Source organism: Colobus angolensis, unplaced genomic scaffold (genome assembly GCF_000951035.1).
Source record: "Colobus angolensis palliatus isolate OR3802 unplaced genomic scaffold, Cang.pa_1.0 Scaffold428, whole genome shotgun sequence".
NCBI lineage: Eukaryota > Metazoa > Chordata > Mammalia > Primates > Cercopithecidae > Colobus > Colobus angolensis.
This window is the reverse complement of record NW_012117688.1, coordinates 1,130,228-1,149,255: the sequence shown is the minus strand read 5'-3', so window position 1 is coordinate 1,149,255 and position 19,028 is coordinate 1,130,228. Positions and strand designations below refer to the sequence as shown.

At 36.4% G+C, this 19,028-nt stretch overlaps 1 protein-coding gene and 1 long non-coding RNA gene across 3 annotated transcripts in view; one reads left to right on the top strand and one right to left on the bottom strand.

Annotated features, from left to right (window-relative positions):
• Nucleotides 1-4,028, top strand: part of LOC105522384 — an 8,562-nt gene extending 4,534 nt beyond the window's left edge. Inside the window, exon 2 of the long non-coding RNA XR_001003433.1 lies at nt 3,566-4,028. This is a non-coding gene — a long non-coding RNA (uncharacterized LOC105522384). The remainder of the gene's footprint in view (nt 1-3,565) is intronic.
• MAP4K5 (mitogen-activated protein kinase kinase kinase kinase 5) overlaps nt 1-19,028 on the bottom strand; it is a 108,030-nt gene that overhangs the window by 33,552 nt on the left and 55,450 nt on the right. For both annotated transcript variants that reach the window (XM_011956887.1, XM_011956888.1), the window contains exons 10-14: nt 16,203-16,334; nt 13,820-13,882; nt 11,298-11,379; nt 9,914-10,030; nt 3,801-3,879 (exon numbers count right to left, since the gene is read on the bottom strand). In XM_011956887.1, coding sequence (XP_011812277.1) covers nt 3,801-3,879; nt 9,914-10,030; nt 11,298-11,379; nt 13,820-13,882; nt 16,203-16,334 — 473 coding nt within the window. The remainder of the gene's footprint in view (nt 1-3,800; nt 3,880-9,913; nt 10,031-11,297; nt 11,380-13,819; nt 13,883-16,202; nt 16,335-19,028) is intronic.

Genomic DNA, 19,028 nt, shown 5'->3' with positions numbered 1-19,028 from the left:
CGAGTAGCTGGGACTACAGGCGCCCGCCATCTCGCCCGGCTAGTTTTTGTATTTTTTAGTAGAGACGGGGTTTCACCGTGTAGCTCAGGATGGTCTCTATCTCCTGACCTCGTGATCCACCCGTCTCGGCCCTGGCTGAAATTTACTCGTGAGTCAGCTAAAATTATACAACTAAACTAACTGTTAGGCTTATACTCTTTGTGAATACCTCCTATCTTCCCTTGGTGCCAATTCCTTGTAATCAGTTGGTTTCCTAGGTAACTGGGCTCAACCACTAATACACTCTTCAGATGACAAACCGAAAAAAAAAAAATTAGGTAATTTAGCTAATACACTCATACCTGAATCAGACTGAGAAAGTAAGAAATCTTTCTTGCCATTCATGAGGCTGAAAGGACAGACACAAATCCAAATGCAAAGTCAACAAGAAACAATGTTTCTCCCAAGGATATTTTGTACATGTAAAGTTTCATACAATGACCCCCTCTGAGTTATTCTGCTTTCTGAGAAATCTCTCTCTCTAAAATCACTGACTGCCAGAAACATTGCTATATGAAATCACATTAAGAATGAATCATCCTATTCTTGCCTGGACTTAATCACTGACACAGAGAAACAGACTCAATTTCCAATCCAGATGCAGAGCTTCAAATAAAGGCATTTTTGAACACAACACTTCAAAAAGTTTCCAAGGAAATATACTCCTGGGTTTACTTTAACAGCAGAGACCCGATATTCACCCTTTCATACACATCCCTACTTTGCATTAAGTCATCACTTAAAATTCACCTGAATTCCACTCTTTCCAAAATCCTGTATTTCTTTTCCCTTGTTTGATGAAATCTTTAATGGTTTGGTTCCTCTGGTGTGTGTTCTCTCTCATTGTAAGGAGTCAGTAAACCTGACTTTGTTGGACTACATGTTTGTCCCTGGTGGTCTTAGACTGATTGGGTGTGATTCCTAATAATCATTTATGTCCACTAAAAATACATGGTAAGAATGCTTACAGTAGGCTGGGCGCGGTGGCTCAAGCCTGTAATCCCAGCACTTTGGGAGGCCGAGACGGGTGGATCACGAGGTCAGGAGATCGAGACCATCCTGGCTAACACGGTGAAACCCCGTCTCTACTAAAAAATACAAAAAACTAGCCGGGCGAGATGGCGGGCGCCTGTAGTCCCAGCTACTCGGGAGGCTGAGGCAGGAGAATGGCATGAACCCGGGAGGCAGAGCTTGCAGTGAGCCGAGATTGCGCCACTGCACTCCAGCCTGGGCGACAGAGCGAGACTCTGTCAAAAAAAAAAAAAAAAAAAAAAAAAAGAATGCTTACAGTAGTCATAATAGCCCAAAACCAGAAATAAATCAAATGCTCATCAACAGAAGAATGGATAAATTATGGTATGGTCATACAATGGAATATTACCGTATAGTGAAAACTGAACTATTTCTACAAATGACTCTAACAGACATAATGTTGAGTAAAAGAAGCCAGGAACAAAAGGGTGCTTTTTGTATGATTTCATTTACCTGAAGGTCAAGATCAGGTAAAAGCCAATTTATGTGACAGAGATCGGAATAGTAATTCGCCTGGGGAGAGGGAGGGCAGGCAAGTATAGAATTTAAGAATACTGATTGTGAAGGCTCTCATAAGGGAAACTTCTGAGATTCTGATAATGTTCTACATTCATATTTTTAGCTGGGTGGTAGCTATATGAGTGTATATATTTAAAAATTTATCCTGAGTATTTTTAAGATTTGAGCATTTTACTATATGTAAGTTACCACTTCAGTTTAAAACACTGAAACAAAAACAGAGTAGAAATAAATAGCACAAAATCTATCGAACAAACAAAAGCAAAGTGATAAAACACTCCTGATAAATACAAAGAAGTTTTAAAGACAAGTCATTAATAAAGTGACCTTCTACTCTACCACTTTCTGTCTCGTGCTTTAAGCACATGGAGCTCACTCTATGAGGATATTAGTATTTTGGGCTAATATCATGGAATATAAAAGAACTAAATCTTGATCTTATCTCTGAAAAAGCCTATTTTGGTTAAGAAGACTGAATATCATAAATATGTCAACTCTTCCAAAGTAGTAAGATCTCTGTAAAAACAGTTTTTTGTTTTTGTTTTTAAACCACATAAGCTGTTTACGTTTATGTGGGGAAGGCACAATAGCCAAATGTCATAATGAAAAATAAGTGTGACAAGGTACACATGTGTGTGTGGTGGGGAGGGGCAGAGAGTAGGAGTAGGATTAGTTCTAACAGATATTATCAAGATATAATAATCAAAAGTATGCTACTGGTACAAAAGCAGACATTTATGCAACAGAATAGAATTTCCAGAAACAACCCTAAAATATGTATGGCAATTCAGTATAAAGATAGCATGTCAAATCCATGAGTAGAAAGACTGCATTTTCAAAAAATAATGAAACTGAGTTGTCATCTAGAAAGAAACTCAAGTTGCAATCCATACTCCTACCTTCTACCAAATAATTTATATCAGATTTTTAAATATTAAAAAAGAAACTAAAAACACAAGAAACAATAGGAAAATTATTTTATAACTTTGGAATCGAGAAAGCCTTCTAAATATGACACAAAACCCCAAAACTATACGAGAAAAGACAGATAAAATAGACTACATTAATGGAATACTACAGAACTACATAAAATAAAGAATATGTTACAATGGAATATCAACTTTGCTACTTTTCTCTTTAATATTTGAGGCCCACAGACTTCATCTCAGACTATAAAAGGAGAGAACATAAGATAAGAAGATTAAGAAGATATCATCGACCTAGGCACTAACAAAGACACTAATTATGGCTTAATTATGAAACAACTGAGAAGGGAAGGATACTCTCCAGTGACTAAGAGTTTTAAAGCTGCGTGCAGAAAGCTAGAGATGTTTGGGTTTATGAAAACTCAGACTTAAACAAAATGCACACCGCCAATAATTCTAAATAGTTCAAATATTTAATGAATTATCTTCCTCTAGTATGGTTTACAATTTTATTGATTTGTTAGTCATAAACCTTATTTTACTGTAAACTACTTTAAATCTCTCAGAACAAGTATTCATTTAAGGCAATAAACCAGAGAAGAACTAAAACTTCTTTACGAATCTGTTGTTCTAAATTAATTTGGCTAAGTTGACAAATACTGACAGGAAATTTTCATCTGTCAATGGTTAATTTATTAAATTAAAACCCAATCTCTCTTTTGAAACATTTCCTTTAGAAAAGATTCATCTTAGTGCTAATCGGATTTTTAGAACCTGAAACCAACCCAAATGTGCAGTAAGAGTAAACTGGCTAACTACAATATATCAGTTAATGAAACAGAATGTAATCGCTAAACAGAATGGTTATAAAGTCTATGCTAATATATGGAAATTAATTACATTATTAAGTGAAATTTTATGCATAGTATAAATTCATCCATGTAAAAATACACATGGAAAATGAAAGAAGTGTGGCAAAATATTAACTATGGGTTGGCTCTGGGTGATGTGATTGTATGCAATGTTAATTTTCTATTTTTTTCTTGCAGATTTTCAGCAATGGGCATGATTACGTCCATAATTGGAAAATAAAAATTATTCAAAAATTACAAACCAAGGGAATTCCATTGAAACCAGAAAAGCAACCCCTATTTTAGAAGTATTCTGATATGTTGAAGTATGTAGTCTTAATTAGTCTGAAATTTTATTATTCTACAAAACATACAAGAACACCCAGCACAACCCTCCAAAACCACCAATGGAAAATGAAAACCAAACACATACAATTTATTTCTGAAGCTGTCCGTTCAGCTCTGGCATTCCTGTTTGTAGATCTAATGGTATGACGAATGATTGCATGGGGCTGTGAATATAAGCATAATATATATACTTTAACAAATTTCAATGATAAAGTTAAAAGGTCAAACTCTCTTATCATTTATTGATAAATATGAATATCTACTAGTAAATTATAGGATAAACATAAAAACAAATACAATGAATGCTAAAATACTTTGGAAGTTTTTTCACTTGTTCCATGTTTATACTGTATAAAATACTGAAGAGATTCAAAGACAGACACAAATCTTGTCCTCAAAGAGCTTATAGTCTAGGAAGGTAAGACACACAAATACTCACAGATAAGAAAATGGCAAGCACCTTTCATTAAGAGGATAAATGGACTACTCGCAAAGCCCAGTGGAGGGAGAAATGACTTTGACCTGAAGGGGTATAGTTCTTCATGAAAGCTGTAATCTCATCTGGGGCCCTGAAGTACCAGTAGGCACTGAATATGCGGCAATGTGGGAAAAGCATTCTAGACAGCGGAAAGAATATGAACAAAGTGAGGTAAGAAATAATAGGAAATTGTGGAGTGTTTGTAGGGAGTGGGGGTTGGTTATTATTTGGTTGCAGTGAAGATTAGGTGATGAGATGACAAAGATGGAAAGACAGACCGTGAGGGTGAGCCCGATCATCAAAGGCTCTGAATGTCAGTCTGGGGCTCTTCACCTCAGTTTCTTGGCAAAAGGAATTTTTTTGGAGACTTTACAGCAAGGAAATGGCATTGCCAGTGTCAGCTTTAAGAGTTATCTATTAAGTATGTATGAGACTATGGAGGGGAGAAATATTGGATACAGGGAGATTGAGTAAGAATACTGTAGTAAGCCAAGTGAGAAGCATACTACTTCTACCCACTGTGGAGAACCTCCTGCTCTTTTGAAGTTAGGCCTTCAGCTCAACCCCTGTTTACCAAATTTCTGATGACTCACTCTCATTCACTGATGGCTCTGAAAGTGGCTCATCTGTTCACCCCTTACTTCAATACCCACCAACACACCAAATAAATTCAAAGCTCCAGAAGGATCCATTGTTCTAGACTTATTTTCTGACCCCATCTTCAAAGACACTCTTACATATTTCAGTTACTCTCAACTCCTAAAAATCACATCTTGGACCCTGTCATCAACTCTGATGCATGAATTTCCTCTATATTACAAATCTCTGACGTTTTGAGTTTACTCTCTCACTTACTCCCATTACACTTGTTCAATGTTCCCAATGGAATATCAAGTCCATTGATCCATTACTTTCTCACACTCCATCAACATCTCTCCTTATCCAGTCTATGTCTGGTAGCACATAATTTCAAGTGATTTCTTGCAAAAATCCTAAATTCCCTTTGCCTCACTGTCTTTTAGTAGACTGGGACGGCAAAATGCCAATCCTGGATAAATTCAACTGGTTACCTTTGCGTTTACACATCTGGGGTATCAATCGTGCTGGAGGAAAATTATACAGTAGAACACACTGAAAATTCATCTAATCTGAGCTCCGACTCTAGTCATTTAACCCTCCATTCCCCTCAATTACTATTCCGTACCTTCTTCACATTCTTCAAACCTACCCATTTTCCTTCACCTGTACAGATCACCTCATCACTAACTTCACAGAGAAAACAGAAATCACCAGCTACACTGCATTACCAACCATCCCTTTCTCTAATGGAAGAGCAGTGTTGCGTCTCCCTGCTTTCTTCTCATGGACTCTGCCTTTCCATCTTGCTTCCCTTGACTCTTCTATCTATTGGACAGTATTATGAGCATTTAATGAAAAAAAAAAAAAACACATGAAAAAAAATCCTTCTCCAGCTTATTCTCTTCCAGCTACCGCTCTACCCTATTCCTCCCTTCACAGCTCAAATTCATAAATGAATTGCAATACATATCTTTCAAACCACTCAATCTAGCTCCCCCTCCTCTATTAGAAAATTATCCCTGTTAAACTCATCAAACACTAACCACCTAAAGCCAAAAACTAGTTTAATTTAATTTCTATGTTCTCATTGAAACTCTCCTTTCTTCCTTCAATGTTCCTTATCAATCTCCTTTGCTATTGCTCTTTGCCTACTTGATCCTTAAATTTTGGGAGAAATTTCAGGTTCTGTGCTAGGCTCTCTTTTCATTCTACATGCTTCCCTTGGGTGATCACATTTACTCTTAAGGCATCAACTACATGTATATCTAATGACTCTCAAATTTATATTTTTATTATTTTATTTACTTTTATTTTTTTGAGACAGGGTCTTGCTCTGTCACCCAGGCTGGAGTGCAGAGGCACAATCATGGCTCACTGCAGCCTCAATCTCCTGCACTAAAGTGATCTTCCTACGTTGGTCTCCCAGGTAGTTGGGACTACAGGTACCCGCCACCAAGCCTTGCTAATTTTTAAAATTTTTTTGTAGAGACAGGGTCTCACTGTGTTGCCCAGGTGGGTCTCCAACTCCTTGGCTCAAGTGATCCTCCCATCTTGGGCCCTCCTAAACTGCTGGGATTACAGGCATTAGCCATCATACCCAACCTCAAACTTGTATTTTTAATCCAAACTTTTCTCTCCAAGCTACAATGACATATTTAGCTCCTTACTAGACATTTCCATTTGGAAGTTCTATGCAACATTTTCTTCAGTATAAAATGTAACTCATCTTTCTTCCCAAACCTGATTTTACCATAGTGTTCCTATCTTAGTAAATGGTTATATCCATCCAACTGCTCAAGTCAAAATCTGGGAGTAATTCTTTTCTTATTCCTTACCTTCATGTCTTCATCCAATCATTAACTCTCTCATATAATTCTTAAATTAATCCACTTTTCTCCATCCTTGCTCTACCATCCTAGTTTACCATTATTTTTATCTTGTATAATTTCAACAGTCTTTTAACAGGTTTTCAGTAATGAACTCACCATTCTGAAGTCACTGAGATCTTTAAAAAATGTACATTTTGATTACGTCACTCCCTTACCCTTTAATGGCTTTCTACTACCCTTAAAGCCCAACATTTTAAACACGGTTTGATAGACGGTATCTAGCTCTGTATCATTATCTTCTACCACTTCCTTCTTCCTTGTTTTCTGCTCTAGTCAGACTGACTTTTCTTTCTCTCTCTTTTTTTTCTTCCCCTGAGACAGGGTCAAATCCTATCACCCAGGCTGGAGTGCGGAGACGCGATCTCGGCTCACTGCAACCTTTGCTTCCCAGACTCAAGTGATTTTCCAGACTCAGCCTTCTGAGTAGCTGGGACTACAGGCGTTTGCCACCATGCCCAGCTAATGTTTTTGGTATTTTCTGTAGAAATGGGGTTTCGCCATGTTGCCCAGGGTGGTCTTGAACTCCTGAGTTCAAAGTGATCTAGCCTCCCACAGTGCTGAGATTATAGATGTGAGCCACCACGTCCGACCCAGACTGTCTTTTCTTTAGTTCCTTATGTACAGTGCCTTCTCCCTTACCACCAGGCTTTCAAACACGTTATTAACACCTCTGTTCAGGCCACTTACATTTATTCTCTTCCTCGAATTCTGATTTATCTTTCAGGTTTTCAGCTTAAATGTCACTTCTATAATAGTGAGTTTTTTCCTGCCTCTATAATATCCCTCCATAGCACCTTTTACCTCCCATTCCATCATATGTGTAAATTAGTCATTGGTATTTCTGAATTTCCTTTGAGACTATACTATGAGCACTATAAAAGCAGGGATAATGTTAGTCTCATACACCATTGTGCCCCCAACTGCCTGGCACGTGGTTTTGCATTTCAAGAATTGAAAAGTACGGTGACATCATTAAACAGAAATAGAGAATTCAGAAAGTAGAGTAGATTTGGGAAGCCCAGCAAAATGTGGTAAAAAATAGGTGTTTGGTTATTTACATAACCAGTGAAAGGCAAATTGGAGAATTGAGTAATATCTAACTCTACATTTATGCAAGAATAACTTTACTTTCTTTAAACAATGGATCTTTAAACAATTAAAATACTTATTAATCCCAAGTTGCAAACAATGGTTCAAGTAGAAAACAATTTTATGTATGGCTGGTTTATTTAATATTTCCACTTCAAGTTCATTTAACATTCAACTAAATATTCACTGGGTATTCATGACATGACAGGATTATGCTATATACCAGGCAATGGGGAAATAAAGACCAGAGTTTAAAGATTGTTTAATGACTATTTCTATTAAATACATTTATAGATATGATGGTGTATTAACTAAGAGAGTAGGCTCTGGAGTTTGCCTGGATCTAAATCCTGGTTCCATTTCCTATTTGCCATATGATGCTGGGCAAATTACTTCCATTTTTTGTCCCTCGTTTCCTCATTTATAAAACAGGGACATTAATGGTACCTACTACAAAGGACTGTTTTGATATTAGATGAGTTAACATAGAAATTATCTGGCCTAATACTTGGCACACACTGAGTACCCAATGAGTGCTAGTAGTTACTATAGTATTTATTTATTTATTTAAAGACAAAAGTCTCACTCTGTTGCCCAGGCTGGCGTGCAATGGAACAATTTCAGCTCACTGCAATCTCTGCCTCCTGGGTTGAAGAGCTCCTCCTGCCTCAGCCTCCCAAGTAGCTAGGACTACAGGTGCCTGCCACCACACCCAGCTAATTTTTGTATTTTTTTTCAAGTAGAGATAGGGTTTCACCACGTTGGCCAGCTGGTTTTGAACTCCTAACCTCAAGTGACCTGCCCATCTTGGCCTCCCAAAGTGCTGGGATTACAGGCATGTCTGGCCCATAGTATGATATTTATAGGAAATAATTTAAAACTGAATAACAGGAAATAGAAAATTCCCTTTAGTGAAGGTAGAGATATAAGGGAAATAAAGGCTAAAAAGGACATGAAGAGACAGATTCAGAAAAACTTAGGAAAAAAATGGAATCATAAAAGGAGAAGAAGGAACACAAGGAGAGAAAGAGACTGGTGAAAAAATACAGTTGTGCTATATACAGTCATAAGTAGATACCTGTTAATGAAGAGGAAGTCTCCCATTCCTGATTTCCTGACAAGTTGTGTTGTTACAGAAAATACATTACGTGCCAGGCACAGTGGCTCACACCTGTAATCCCAACACTTTGGGAGGCTGAGGTGGGTGGATCATGCTGTCAAGAGATCGAGACCATCCTGGCCAACATGGTGAAACCCTGTCTCTACTAAAAATACAAAACTTAGCCGAGTGCGGTGGCAGGAGCCTGCAGTCCCAGCTACTCAGGAGGCTGAGGCAGAAGAATCAATTGAACCCAGGAGGCGGAGGCTGCAGTGAGCCGAAACTGCACTACTGCACTCCAGCCTGGTAACAGAGCAAAACTCCATCTCAAAAAAAAAAAAAAAAAAAAGAAAGAAAAAAGAAAATACATTAAAAATAATTCTATAATGTTTTCACAGAAGGCAAGCATAGTTATGAATAGCCCTACAACTAATTATATAAGAAATAATAGTTTTGAAATACTGAAAAGGATAACATTTTCCAAAAGGAACCTCAGCTTCATTCTTGAAAATTATTTGTATTCTGTTAATACAAATTCAACTACAAAAATTAGCAGCTGGATTTCTAAGAAGTCTTTTTCAGGAAAAATAATACGTATATGTGTTGTGGCTATGCTTTTTTTTCCTTAGTTGAAAGCAAGGCTCTTAAAACCTTTATTTCCTTGGAAACAGATGTTCTTTATATATATCCCATAGAAAGATCAAACTCACTACAGAAGCTGAGGTCTAGAGAGAAGGGCAATCACCAAAAGGGAAAGCACCTCTGCATTTCTGCAGATGGACACCTGATTTCAATCTCAGCTACCAAAACTTCAGGCTAACCAAACTAAGGGCATAAAAAGAGATAGTGTTAAGAAGTAATCCTACTTCTGAGGAGAACTAGGATAAAAAGAGTATCACTGATAATTATGTGCAGGAAAAGTGTAGTTTACACTATTAATCTCTGTAGCTAAGCCTGTTTTAACTAAGCGAAAAGATGGACTCAGAAAACAAAGAAAAAAAAGCAAACTTTAAGGCCTTACAAAACATCTGTTTTCAACTATGAGACTGCAAACACTTCCTTACCTCAAAGTCATCATCATCTGCTTCAGTGTAATGTGCATGGTTATCTGGATTGTTCACTTTGTCTAACAGTTCAACTGCTAGGGCTCTAGAGAGACCTGGCTGCGCAACAAAAGTGTGCTAAAAGAAAACAAAATGAAATTTCATGAGCATGCCTTTACATCTATGGTTTAAAGAAAACGTTATCTTCATTTTTTCATTCGGTAACTGGCAGAGACAAGTATATGGGAGTCTACTATTATAAATAAACTGTATTAGTAAAAAGATTCATCAGAGAATCCATAGTTACAAATTATACAAAACTGAAGAGCCTTTGTAGGGTAAATTTAGAAAGTAATTTCTTTTTGTAAAGTTATCTAATCTATATTAAGTTCTAAAATTATATAGATTAGATATGGCTATATCAATGACATTCATTACTCATATCACTATACTGATGCAAATGAATACTGTGGTATGGTCCATAACCACAATAAGAAAAAAGCATGTATATCCTATATTTGCATACATTTAATTCTGTAAAATTATGTTAATGTACAAAGACGTATATAATTGAATACTGGCATTTCAGTAAAGCTTTCTTAGGTTGTTGTAATCACTGACTATTTCTAATATAAAAGTGTTTTATACACACACATATGCAGAGTATTCTACAAATTCATATTAGAAGCCAAGAAAAGTAATTCATTTTAGCTAAGGGCAACATTTTAGTTTTCTCTAAGGCAGGGGTGAGCAAACTACAGCCCATGGGGAAAATCTAGTGCACTGACCACCTCTTTTTGTAAATAGTTTTATTGAGTATTAAAACTATACCCACATGTGTACACTGTTTATGGCTGCTTCCAGGCTATAATGGCAGAACTCAGTAGTTGTGGCAGAGGCTGTATGGCCCACAAAGTTTAAAATATTTACTATGAACTGCCTATAGAAAATTTGCTGGCTGGGCATGGTGGCTCATGCCTGTAATCCCAGCACTTTGGGAGGCTGAGGCGGGTGGATCAGGTGAGGTCAGGAGTTCAAGACCAGCTTGGCCAACATGGTGAAACCCTGTCTCTACTAAAAACACAAAAATAAGCTAAGTGGTAGTGGCATGCGCCTGTAATCCCAGCTACTCGGGAGGCTGAGGCAGGAGAACAGTTTGATACCGGGGAGCTGGGGCAGAGGTTGCAGTGAGCCGAGATCGTGTCATTGCACTCCAGTCTGGGCGACAGAGTGAGACCCTGTTTCCAAAAAAAAAAAAAAACCAAAAAAAAAAAAACAGAAAGTTTGCTGACCCCTGCTGTAAGAGATTGCTAACGCTTTTACATTAAAAACCTAAATACTTTTGTTCTACTGCTATGTCTAATTTACGACTATAGGAAATCCCCTTGTAATTTCAATGACTTACAGTCAGAAGTCTTTCAGCAGTTGGTCTTTTTTTTGGGTTTTTGGTTAGTGCTATTTTGACAAAATTATGGAATGTTGATGACCTTCAAATAAAAAGAGATATACAAAAATATTTCACTACTACATTTTGGTGTTAGTAAATAACATTAACTTAGGAACAGTTAGTAAGTCTAAAACACCATGATTTTTTTATTGGGTCACTTAGTTAAAGTATAATATATTCCTTGGAAACATCTTTGTCAATTTTGTCTTTTAAATAAAATACGATTAAGTAATAGAACAGTAATATACAACCACAAAAATTATACTAACAATCAGAAATGGATAGGCTGTGTCATTTATATATGACCTTCTTTTCTAGGTACTACTTAGGAGTCAAAATGTCCTCTTCTCATTGCATAATTTACCTAGTATGTAAATGTTGTGCTATACCAAAAGAGTTGGATGGCACAAAAGGTAGGCACGGGGTAATATAAGAGACTATTTAAATCCCAAAGAGGCTAATTAATTTCTTAGAAAAAAAGGCAAAGAGGAGGGGGCAATTTTAGCAACCAGAAGGGTTTTTGGCCACCTTCACTGATGAAGTGGGGAAAGGGAGAAGACATAAATTAAAGGTATCACATTTTGATTATTGATAAATGACACAAAAAGGTATTTCTACCATTGCCAAGATTCCACTGGAGAGAATGGACAAGAACTAAAGGGATGAAATAACCGTATTTATCAGCAATGACAACAACCACACAGCAGTTCTCTGCAGAGAAATCAAATCACTACATCACATTTGATGGCTTGTGACAGAGATAACATGGAGTCAGACAGTATCGGGACTGGCAAAGATTCTCCAGTGGTAACAACTGCTCTGAAATCTGACTGTGAATTTAGCATTTATAGCAAACAGTCATTCATTCCGGAATGAATATCAGTCATTTCTGCCATAAAACCATTCAGTTCCAGATGTCTAGGAACTTAGGGCAACAGGGAATAGGAAGGACCCAGTGTCAATACTGTTAGTAGCAGAACATCAGCTCCTTTCTCTACACAGTGTGATTTGCCGTTCTTTCCTGTCATCATCCCCAGAATGGCCTGAGTCCTAAATAAAACTATACTAAGACAGACTACTGAAACATAAAGCAGTGGTTGAGAACCTGTTTGAGGGGAGGGGCCTCTTAGAAATAAGCTATGGACTGTCTTCTCAGAAAAATGGATATACATACAGAATTTTGGGGGCTCACAGATCCTCAAAGATCCATGTCATCTAGATAAAGAATTTCAGAATTTAAGAATTCAGAAACTTACTTGCACGGCTTCTTTTATTAAATGTATGGGGAAGATATTACCAGAAAAACAATCTTTTATTTGTATTAACCAATTGATGACATCTTTTTGGACTATAAAGATAGGTAAACTGCTTTACTTTGTAATAGAAAGAAGAGATCAAGATGAAAATAAGTAATAATCTTTTTGAGTATTACAGAAGGAAGAGAGGGAAAAACCAACAGAGACTGATTTTACGTGTCGTGGTATCTGGGAACCCTTTTCATACCACCTTCCATGAAAGTCAATGTGAAATTAATGGAAATAAAGGAATACAGGGCAAAAATAGATGATTCTTCAAAATCTTCATGTATTCACTTCTAATTCTTTCCTCACCACACTTCTCACCCAATCTGCCAAAGAGCTAAGAAAAGTATTGAATTTTATGAGAATATTGGATTATAAAGAACACTGGGCCGGGTGAGGTGGCCCATACCTGTAATCCCAGCACTTTGGGAGGCTGAGGTGGGTGGATTACGGGGTCAAGAGATCGAGACCATCCTGGTCAACATGGTGAAAACCCATCTCTACTAAAAATACAAAAATCAGCTGGGTGTGGTGGCACGTGCCTATAGTCCCAGCTACTTGGGAGGCCGAGACAGGAGAATCGCTTGAACCCAAAGAGGCAGAGGTTGCATTGAGCCGAGATTGCACCACTGTACTACAGCCTGGTGTTAGAGACACTGTCTCCAAAAAAAAAAAAAAGAAATAAAGAAACACCAGGCTGGGCACAGTAGCTCACACCTGTAATCCTAGTACTTTTGGAGGCTGAAGTGGGAGGATCCCTTGAGGCCAGGAGTTTGAGACCAGCCTGGGCAACATAGTGAGACCCTGTCTCTACAACAAACAAACAAAACTTAGCCAGGTGTGGTGGCACATCCTATAGTCCCCGCTACTCAGGAGGCAAAGGAGGGAGGATCTCTTGAGCCCAGGAGTTTGAGGTTGCAGTGAGCTATGATCATGACACTTACACTACAGCCTGGATAACACAGCAAAATCCTGTCTTAAAGAAAAAAAAAAAAAAAAGAAATACCAGAAAATAAATCTAGATCCTTGCCATAAGTCTGCAAGCAAATCAGCTGTGTAGCTTTGAGAAAACTGCTTAATGTCTATGGACTTCTGTTTAATCATCTATAAAATATGGGAACTGAATCTATACTCCTTTCGATTATAAAATTCTATAAAACTATATATTCTTTAACTCACCATTTTGTTTTGTCCTTTAGTTTTGGAGGCTGAAAATTACTTTTTGACATTAAGAAGAGAGCCCTGAAATAAAAATTATAGTTAAAGAACAATATCAAAATTACTACATCTAACAATTAGAATGAATACTCTGTAATGAATTTATACAAGACTACCACATAAGTGGGCAATGATAAAAACTACTATGGGATATAGAAATTAAATTTTTAATATTTTATAAGCCTACAAAAAATTTCTCTTGACTACAGAGAAGATTTTTAAATTTCCAACAAGCCCTTATTCACAAAGCAAACCTATCAAATACTGGAAAAGCATTTTCTTACTATACTGTTGCATATATAACCCGTATTATATCTTAAGCACATGTCTATATAATTGTATATAATTATCTTTTTTTTTTTTGAGACAGAGTCTTGCTCTGTTGCCCAGGCTGGAGTGCAGTGGCCGGATCTCAGCTCAATGCAAGCCCCGCCTCCCGGGTTTACGCCATTCTCCTGCCTCAGCCTCCCAAGTAGCTGGGACTACAGGCGCCCGCCACCTCACCCGGCTCGTTTTTTGTATTTTTTAGTAGAGACGGGGTTTCACTGTGTTAGCCAGGATGGTCTCGATCTCCTGACCTCGTGATCCGCCTGTCTCGGCCTCCCAAAGTGCTGGGATTACAGGCTTGAGCCACCGCGTCCGGCCAATTGTATATAATTATCTAATACATAGAGATGACATGTTCCCCTAACATTAGGTTGCATATTTAACCAAAGACTGGCCTCCATATTTATTTTGGATGTACAGGCAAATTACATCCATTTCCTGATTGTTTTCCTTTTTTGGACAATGGTTTCCCATATTCTCTTGGTATATTAAATACATAAACCAATCTACAAGAGAACTTTGTCTATAAACTCACGTGTGACGCATTTTCTTGTGGGCTATGGGGGTAGTATGATAGAGGATTTAAGAAGTAGTTCTAAAATGCTCTATTTCAGCATTTCCTACAAAAATCCCAGGTTTCTAAGCAAATTCCTTATTCTTTTTTAGTATAACAAATACATTTTTCCTTTTTAAAAATTAAATGATTCAAAGGAAAAATTTAAAAAAATCTATATTCCCACCATTCTATTATTTAAAATTTTCTGATCTTCAAAAAAAAATGTTTCTAATGTTTTTAGTCTTTATCTAAATGCCTACCAATTACATTGTATTTACATTAGTATTTATAATTTTTTTCACTAATAATCAATTTTCCATTTTGCTTTGGTTCATATATATGTAACGGCTCCCCTTAACTGTTAAATAATTAGATTAGCAATTGACCAACTACTACATATTTAGATTTTTTCTCTTGTTATCCTGAAATGCATAATTCTTAGCATTTTCTTAGATTATTTCTGAAGTATAATCCCCTAAACAGTGGAATCACTGAAACATTTGTATTGTCCTTAACAAATAACATCAAAGTATTTTCCAAAAGGTCTGTACTTATCAGCATTCTAGCTAAAAGTAGGTATCTTTTAATATGTATTATCTTTAGCTGCTTATGAGGTCAAATAGATTCCCATATCTGGTACTTGCTCAAAAACCTTAATCTATCTTTTGCTTGTAGTCTTTGAATGATTTCCTTATATAGTATATATTAATCAGTTGCCGATTATGTTAGCAAAACACTTTCACCATTCTGTTAATTTTTTTTTTAGCTTCACATCATTTACTTTCAAAGTGTCAATTTTAGCCTAATCTATCTTTTCCTTCAAAGTATCAAAAAACTTTTCAGAAGCCCTCAAATATTTTTTTCTGAGACAATACATCCTAGAATGTAAATGATAATTATATTCAACACAGATACCTCTTCATTATTCCTGGACAAAATAAAAAGAAACAAAATCAAATATAACTAGAAAAGACTCATCTGCATTCTATCATTTACTTATAATTCCACATAGGACAAAAAAAAAAAGATGAATTGATAAAAGAATGAACAGGAAGTCTCAAAAAGTCTTAAAATAATGTTAACTGTCATATCCTAGTGTGATTATTAAGGGAAATTTGTTTTATGGAAAAGCCTCAAACAGTATGGACAATTTACTCTTATGTTGTTTTAGGAGCAGCAATACAAGACAGGTTTTATTTATTTATTTTAAAGACTAGTCAAGTACAGTAGTGAGAAGGAGAAGAGCAGAACAAGGAGCTTGATCTGTAATTGTGAAAAATGAATTGAGATAACTATCTTCGGACTAGCCCACAATAGGTTTTGGATGAGATTATCCCTAAATCCCTTACAAAACCTTTACTATTTTTCATTCTTAAAAATGAGCTTGATGCTGAGTTATCAGCATTTCACTTTCCCCACAGACTTGATCAATAACTGGATAATTATAAATAATGAGAACACCTCATTGGGTGGAGATCAAACATAGGTGGTTGAAGTTCTCCAAGTTCAATTGCTGTTATTCCTACTGCCCAGATATCACAGAGTTGGTTGTAGCCACCATTCTTCTCTACTGCTGCAACTTCTGGGGCCATCCTAGAAGGAATCGATGAATACAACATTTTTGTTGTTAAATATTGATCTGAATCTGTTACTTCCCATTATAATCACTAGGCTTGTTGGAGGGAAGGAGGCTGAGAGGTGTTTACCAGGAAAGAAGAAACATTACTAAGTAAAGGCCTAAATCTCTATTTCACACACACACACACACACTTTTAAAACTAATTAAGAATCTTGAATGCCGTCCTCTGAATGTTTATGTTCTAAGGAAAAAATCTTGTTTTAGTTTAGTTTCTGTTTTTGTGAATCTTGTTATATAACATGCAAAAAGAATACTTAAATCCCTTGTGAAGGTCAAAGAAAAGTTCCCAAAGGAGGTGAGACTTCTAAGTAAGGTGAGGAGCCTGGACATTTCAGTGAGAGGAAACGAGTACAAATTTAGGGAGACCAGGAAAGCTGACAGGACAGTGCTCAATGTATCACCTGCAAACTGATAAGGGGCCATACATTGCTGGCTACCAGTCTGTAGTAAATACAGAAATGGAGAGTAAGCATTTATGCTTGTCCAAATGCATACATTGATTTTTATCTTATTTTACAAATAAGTCTGTAATGGACAGGAAGTAACACATGGTTTGAGAAAGTCTAGAAAGTATTTGGAAAAGAAACCTCAGAAGTAGAGGCTAGATTATCAATCATCTACTGATTATACAAAAAAGGTTAGACTTTATCATGAAAATGATGGGACCCAGTGAAAGATTTAATTACAAGGGCAAACAATCTAAAACTTCATGGCAAGATGAAGGATAGTGTGAAATCAGGTGAAACCAGTCAGGCAGATATGTTAGAAGTCTGTTTCAAATATACAAGGAAAAAAAACCCCCAAGAACTTTTCAAAGGCAGTAGCAGAGGGAACAGAATGAAAGGGGTTAACCTAAGATACAGATCTGAGGAGGAAATGCTTGTGGATATTGAAATAGAGCTATTATTGAACAACTGTTGAATATACAGAAGACTGAAGGTGGAGTTATATGTTTGGGAATCAGTACTGTAGAAGGCATCTGAAGTTATAAAATATAGATAATACTGTTCAGGGGTAATATTCTTTTATCTTTTCAAATGTTTACTAACTTAACTTCAATTAATTTGAATTAAATATCCACAAGGGACAAGTTGCTTAAAATATAGATAATACTGTTCAGGGGTAATATTCTTTTATCTTTTCAAATGTTTACTAACTTAACTTCAATTAATTTGAATTAAATATCCACAAGGGACAAGTTGCTTTTATATGTACTTAGGCTACAAAAAGTTATATTAACACACTGTCTCTCAAATTAAGTGTGGTTAGGATATAAAGTATGTATACTAAAAATGTGAACATGTAGATGTGTACTATATGCAAGTGCTACATACATAATAATGGATATAGGAGTAAGGAGAAGTAAACAATCACCATGGAGCAAGATAACTGAAGGCAAGTTTCACAGAGGAAAGAGGCTGAGGTGGAGCCCAGAGAAAGCAAACAGGATTCATCTCCTCTACCCACTGGAATCAGTTAGTGGTGGTGGCTAACCAGAATGTCAAGTTGACTATGACTACTGCACTTCCTGGCTCAGGGGGAAACTGTATTCAATCAGTTGGCCATAGGTATAGAAAGGTAGAAGCGTGGCCCTCTTAAGAATGGGGAGACGTTAAGATAAACACAGAAAAAGGGTAACTTAGGAAAGCAGTAAAGAAAGCTAAAGTAGTAGTATTTCACCTGATACAGTCAGGGTACAAAAAATAGACAATTTAGACTAGAAGAGTATTCACAAAAAGGACAGTCATAGAGAGTGAGGGACTCTGATGTGATGAAGGAAATCCTATAGGTTATCTAACTCACCTATATCTTCATTTAACTTTTATTTAACTGACACTTATTGAGGCTTTTTTTCCTGCTAAAGTGATATGTGTTGACTGAAAAGAATTTGGAATATATGAAAAAATATGAAAGAAAACAAGTAAAGCATGATCCCACTCAAAGGGAGTTCCTGTTTCACATATTTTCATCCATGATTTTTACACACACACACCCCTTTTATAAAATGGTACCACATTGCATATACTACTTGGAGTCTTGCTTTTTACAATTAACAACATATCATGAGCAGTAGCATATTATTCCACTGAACTGAATAAATGTAATTCCCTTAACTAATTCCTGTTGTATATTATTTTCCCTCAAGTTTTATTATTAAAATAGTGTGATAAAGCTTATCATATATAAATCTGTATGTCTCTCTAATAAATTACTAGATGTGGAATTACTGAGAATAAAGAAGATAAACATTGCTTAAAGTTACTGGTAAACATTACCATCAAATTATGCTTCAAAATTGTTCTACCAATTTCTTTTTTTTTTCCTTCAACTTTTAAGTTCCAGGGTAATTGTGCAGGATGTGCAGGTTTTTTACACAGGTAAATGTGTGCCATGGTGGTTTGCTGCACAGATTAACCCATCACGTTGGTATTAATATTAAGCCCAGCATCCATGAGCTATTCTTCCTGATGCTCTCCCTCCCTAATCCCTATTCTACCAATTTCTACTCTCACTGCCAAATATTTAGTGATAGTAAGTATGCCCATAATTCCAAACATTTTCCAATTTGATAGAAAAAAGTCATTTAATTTGTTCATCAAGAGAAACATTATTCAGAATATATATATTTTTAGGTTAGTCAAGTGAAG